Source organism: Euphorbia lathyris, chromosome 1 (genome assembly GCF_963576675.1).
Source record: "Euphorbia lathyris chromosome 1, ddEupLath1.1, whole genome shotgun sequence".
NCBI classification, from domain to species: domain Eukaryota; kingdom Viridiplantae; phylum Streptophyta; class Magnoliopsida; order Malpighiales; family Euphorbiaceae; genus Euphorbia; species Euphorbia lathyris.
Window position 1 is genome coordinate 6,285,803 of NC_088910.1, and position 4,888 is coordinate 6,290,690.

General features: G+C 29.8%; 1 protein-coding gene across 1 annotated transcript; it reads right to left on the reverse strand.

Annotated features, from left to right (window-relative positions):
• Positions 1-1,029: 1,029 nt before the first annotated feature.
• LOC136209982 (delta(3,5)-Delta(2,4)-dienoyl-CoA isomerase, peroxisomal-like) lies at positions 1,030-4,333 on the reverse strand. The gene is made up of 3 exons (XM_066001747.1): positions 3,991-4,333; positions 2,986-3,319; positions 1,030-1,377 (listed from the first exon to the last, which is right to left on the reverse strand). The coding sequence occupies exons 1-3, from the start codon at positions 4,291-4,293 to the stop codon at positions 1,184-1,186; spliced, it is 831 nt and encodes a 276-aa protein (XP_065857819.1). The 5' UTR covers positions 4,294-4,333; the 3' UTR covers positions 1,030-1,183.
• Positions 4,334-4,888: the final 555 nt, after the last annotated feature.

A 4,888-nucleotide genomic window follows, 5' to 3' on the forward strand; every position in this document is an offset into this window, starting at 1 on the left:
ATAAAAGTTTAATTTCCAAACAACCATAAATTAGTGTTAAATTGACCTTTAACTTTAATAAATTATGAGATAAAATTTATGAGAATTTCAAAGGCATTGTGATAAACAAACTTGATGTCTATGGTTTTGAAAGCAATTGTTTTTTCAAATCAAATCTGATATCATATAAAAAATTCAAATCTGTTTTTTTAGACTTTTAAATTATTTGTGTCAAAAGAAATCCAAAACAAACAAATACCAATGTTTTGAAAACCGGACCGGATGTTGAACTGGTGAGACAACTGGTTCAAGATTCAATAGGTTCAACCAGTTCAACTAGAATGGTTCAACCGGATAAAAAAATAAATAAATATATATCTAAAAAATAAAATGATGTTTCATTGAACATAAAATTAAAAATTCCATACATATAATAAACAATTCTTAAGTTAACATATTAATTAAAAATTAAAAATTCATACAGATAATATAAAAATTCACACATCGGTAACCAATCCTTAATTTAACACATTAATTAAAAATTCACACATTTAAAATCAAACCCATAGTTTAACACAATATTAAGATTAAAATTAAATTAATTAACATCAATTATTAAAGAGGTTGTTCTCTACCTAATTTTTAAATTTTTTCCTTAATTCAATATGTTTTTCAAAAAATGGCAAAAAACCAGGGTCAATCCGGTTCACTGGTTCAACACCGGTTCGCGGTTCAATCCCGGTTTGATGCGGTTTAATATAGTTGAACCTGTATAGCTAAAACCGGACCGGACACTTGACTGGTTCGCGGTTCGACCGGTTCGACCGGCCGGTCCGGTCCGGTTTTCAAAACACTGACAAATACAAGTTAATATAATAAGTTTTAGAATAAGAGATTTTGCATCTGTGAAGTGGATGAATTGTTTTCCAGAAAATTGGAAGAGATTTAAAGTATGATTGTATTCTTTTATTGTGTAAATATATTTATAGAGGTTTAAAGTATGGTTTATGGTAATTTTGAAATTAAAATTTTCAATACCACTAATTAGAGAGAAATAAAGTTTCACATAAATCCAGACTAAAACCGATACAAAATCAGTTACAAAGCTGATTACGATTTAATTTATTCATAGTCGATAAGGACCGGAAAGGAACTTATTCAATCTGCTTAAGAGAAAATATAAAAGATATATGAAATATTGAAATTAAAGCTTGGCAAAATCAGGTTTTCTTTTTTGAGCATTTGCTCTTACAGCCTCCACCATATCACCAGAACTATTTATCGTTGCAGCATTCCAAGTTGCAACATAATCCAATCCTTGGTCTAAAGTTAAGTCTTTGCTCCTTAGCATCACTGCTTTTGTCCCTACAACTGCTATAGGAGACTTTGCTGCAATTCCTGTCAAACCACAAATTTTATTATCGATAACATCCGGATTGATAAATAATGTCATCGACCGTTATTCCTTCTAGAATAAAAAATAATGACAATTAATAGGAATAAATGCAAACCGTTATTCCTTCAGGATTATGACAATTAATACAGTGTTAATGATAATTAAGAAAGGATTGATGACAATTAATCTCAATTAAAGCAAAAAAGTTATAAAAGAGAGTACATATACCCCAACTAGGGTATACTGTAAGTACGTTAAGAACATTCTCCTCTTTTGAATAATTATTATTCTGCTATAATATTACTGACTTTGTCATCATAGTGTTCACGGCGGAGCCACTAGTACAACGACGAGAGGAGAAAAGTGATGTTATCGATTATCTAATAAGATGTTAATGATATATAATGACAGATGTGAAATTGGGATAAATGTCAAATTTGACTCTAACGTTTTCGGTGAAGTATAAATTTAACGTTAACATATAAAATTGTCCAAATTTAATGTTGACATTTTCAAACAAGGTTAATTTTAGTTCTACATACTCAAAATTTAAAAATGTTGGTTTGACTGTTATTTAACTATCCTATGGGGCTTTTAAACATCAATTATGTCTAAAATATTTAACGTGTTACTAACACATTTGTAAAAAAAAAAAAAACTTTTTAAAATACTAACAACTAAGTTTGTAACATATAGTTAATCAAATATTTTTTTTTGTCAAAAAGTCTAAAATGTTTAATGTGTTACTAGTATAATTACAAATACCAATAAAATAAGGGATAAAGTACCAAAATAGGCCCAAGGTCTTTTGAGAAGTATCAATTTAGGTTCCACGTACAAAATAACAACAATGTAGGCTTAACGATTAAAAAAGAGTATCAGTTTAGACCTCAATAATGGAACGTGAAACGTCATTCATATTATTGTTAAGTCTAAATTATTGTTATTTTGTAAATTGATACTTCTCTAAAAACTTAAAACCTATTTTGGTACCTTATTATGTATAAAACTCGTTCAGTATAACCATAAACTTATGATGTTATTGTTAAATAACACTCAAACCAGGTTTTTCAAATTTTTGATAAAGTAGGACTAAAATTCATCTTATTTGAAAACTATTTAATCTACCCCTCTTAAAAAGTATTAGGATCAAATAATCCTTTATCCCTATTAAATTTGTGACTATGTGTGTTAAACTACATCTATATTCCCATTGAGATAATGATGTTTTGATTTATTCTTTGCTGATGTATTTTGTGTAAATGAAAGGTGAGATCTCGTTTTACAAAGTCAACTACTATAAGTATATTCTATCATATAAAATCCCATGGATTACTCCAAGTAGGAGGCTAGAAGTTTATAAAAAATAATACAAAATGCCTAATCCATTTCTATTACATATTTATCTTTATTAGATTAATCCATAAAAAAAGTAGTGAATAAGATAATTAACTTCCTAAATCTCATGTGACATAACTAATCGAGCTTTGGAACAGTTGAAGCGATTCTCACTTTAAACAAAAGACTAATAGATATTTACACGTGGCATTTAGAAGATCAGTAAATTATTTTAAACAAATTAAAGAATTAATCAGTGAATAAAAACTTACCCTCAGCGATGAGTGTAACGCCTTCATCTAATGCTTGTTTAGACTCAAAAACTCGAGAAACCAGACCGATTTCTTTAGCCTCTTGACCCAAGACCTTCCGACATGTCAAAGCCATTTCCATTGCGTTACCATACCCGACTATCGCGGGCAGCCTCTGTAGCGTGCCCATATCATTTGTGAACCCCATATCAATGTGTTTGAGAATAAAAATAGAATCTTGAGTACAATATCTTATGTCACAGGCAGAAATTATATCAAATGCTCCTCCAATACAATAACCGTGGATGCTTGCTATCACTGGTTTTCTACAACGCTCCACTGCAGTGAACGCTTCCTGCAAGTAGAGGTGAAAAATTACACACCATCCCATTACATGATACGAAATCGACACGTACTTTTAATGTTTGAATTTAGTTTAACAAGTAATGTTTGGTGTTACACGAAATTGGCACATAAAATTTTGGACTGGATTAGAGTTGACTTGCTAACTCGAAAATGATACGAAATTACATAAATATTTAAAATTATTATTATATTCTCTCATTTTTTATATATAACCTTAATTGACAAAGGTAATAAAAATACAATCATTATCGGCAAACATGATTCAAACCTTCGATATTTTTACATGTTATCTTTAATATAGAGAATAAAATTATATGTGTCTTGTAGACAAATTACAGAACCTAACTTTATATTATTGTAATTTTGAATGGTGAGTGTAAAGATGCAAATCTAAAAAATGACATAAAACATTTAGAATACTGCTATAACCTCTTCCATTTTTTTTTTATAGGCTTCCATTTTTAAATATCACTAATAATATAGGTACATAGTAAAAAATTACATGTGACATGTGATATGAAAATATGATATGAAATCGACACTAATCCGATTAAGTTAATATAATTATAACACAAATTTCTTTTAGTTGAGTTAGAGTTGATTCATTGGACACTAACACGATAATTAACACAATATGAACCCGATAATTACTACCCATACCTGTAAGATCCTAGCCGTTTGCCGGACCCACTCATTGCCACGTATCCCTTCAGCTGAGAGCCCCTTTTCGGCTATGAAACCGAGTGCTTTGAAGTCAGCGCCGGCACAAAAGTGATCACCAGCACCACAGACAATAATGACACCGACATCGGGATTCTGGTCGAGAGAAGCAAGTGCGTCGGGAAATTCGCTAAAAAATTCGTAGGGAAAGGCATTGAGTTTAGATGGGATGTTAAGGCATAAATGGAAGACCCTTGAATTTGGGGTTTTTTGTTGGATGCAGATTGATTTGTACTGCTTCATATTGGGTTGTTTTTGTTTTATTTTTTATATTCTGATCGGAGAAAATGTCTAGAGCATCTCATGAACTACCTTGAAGAAATCTATGGTACTTATAGTTTAAAGAAGCCATTGGTCAACTTCTAGAGTGCAATTGAATATGTTAGAAGTTAGTTTTTAGATATTAAGTTAATATTTTTTTAAGTTAAGTGTGAGACATGCAACAATTTTTATATTTAGTTGTCAATTAATTAGAGAAAAATAATAATAATCTGACTGATGGAGTTAAATGCATTAGATCTCAATTAATTAATTAAGTTGATCAAATGGCAGCCCCCATATTTTGATTGGATTGAATTTCTAAAAGGAATTCAGATATTGCTTTCATATTACTTTTTTTTTTTTCTTTTTCTTTCTAGGTAGTGAGAACCCAATGCATAAAATATCAGTTTTTTTTAGTATATATTTAGTTGTTATTAGTATTTAGATTATCTTATGAAAGGAATGAGGTAAGAGTTATTTAATTACCTACTTTAATTTCTGATTAAAACTTTAACATAGCACCTATGCCTAATAATATACATCAAAATACAGGCTTGGTGATCAAGAAAAAAGGACT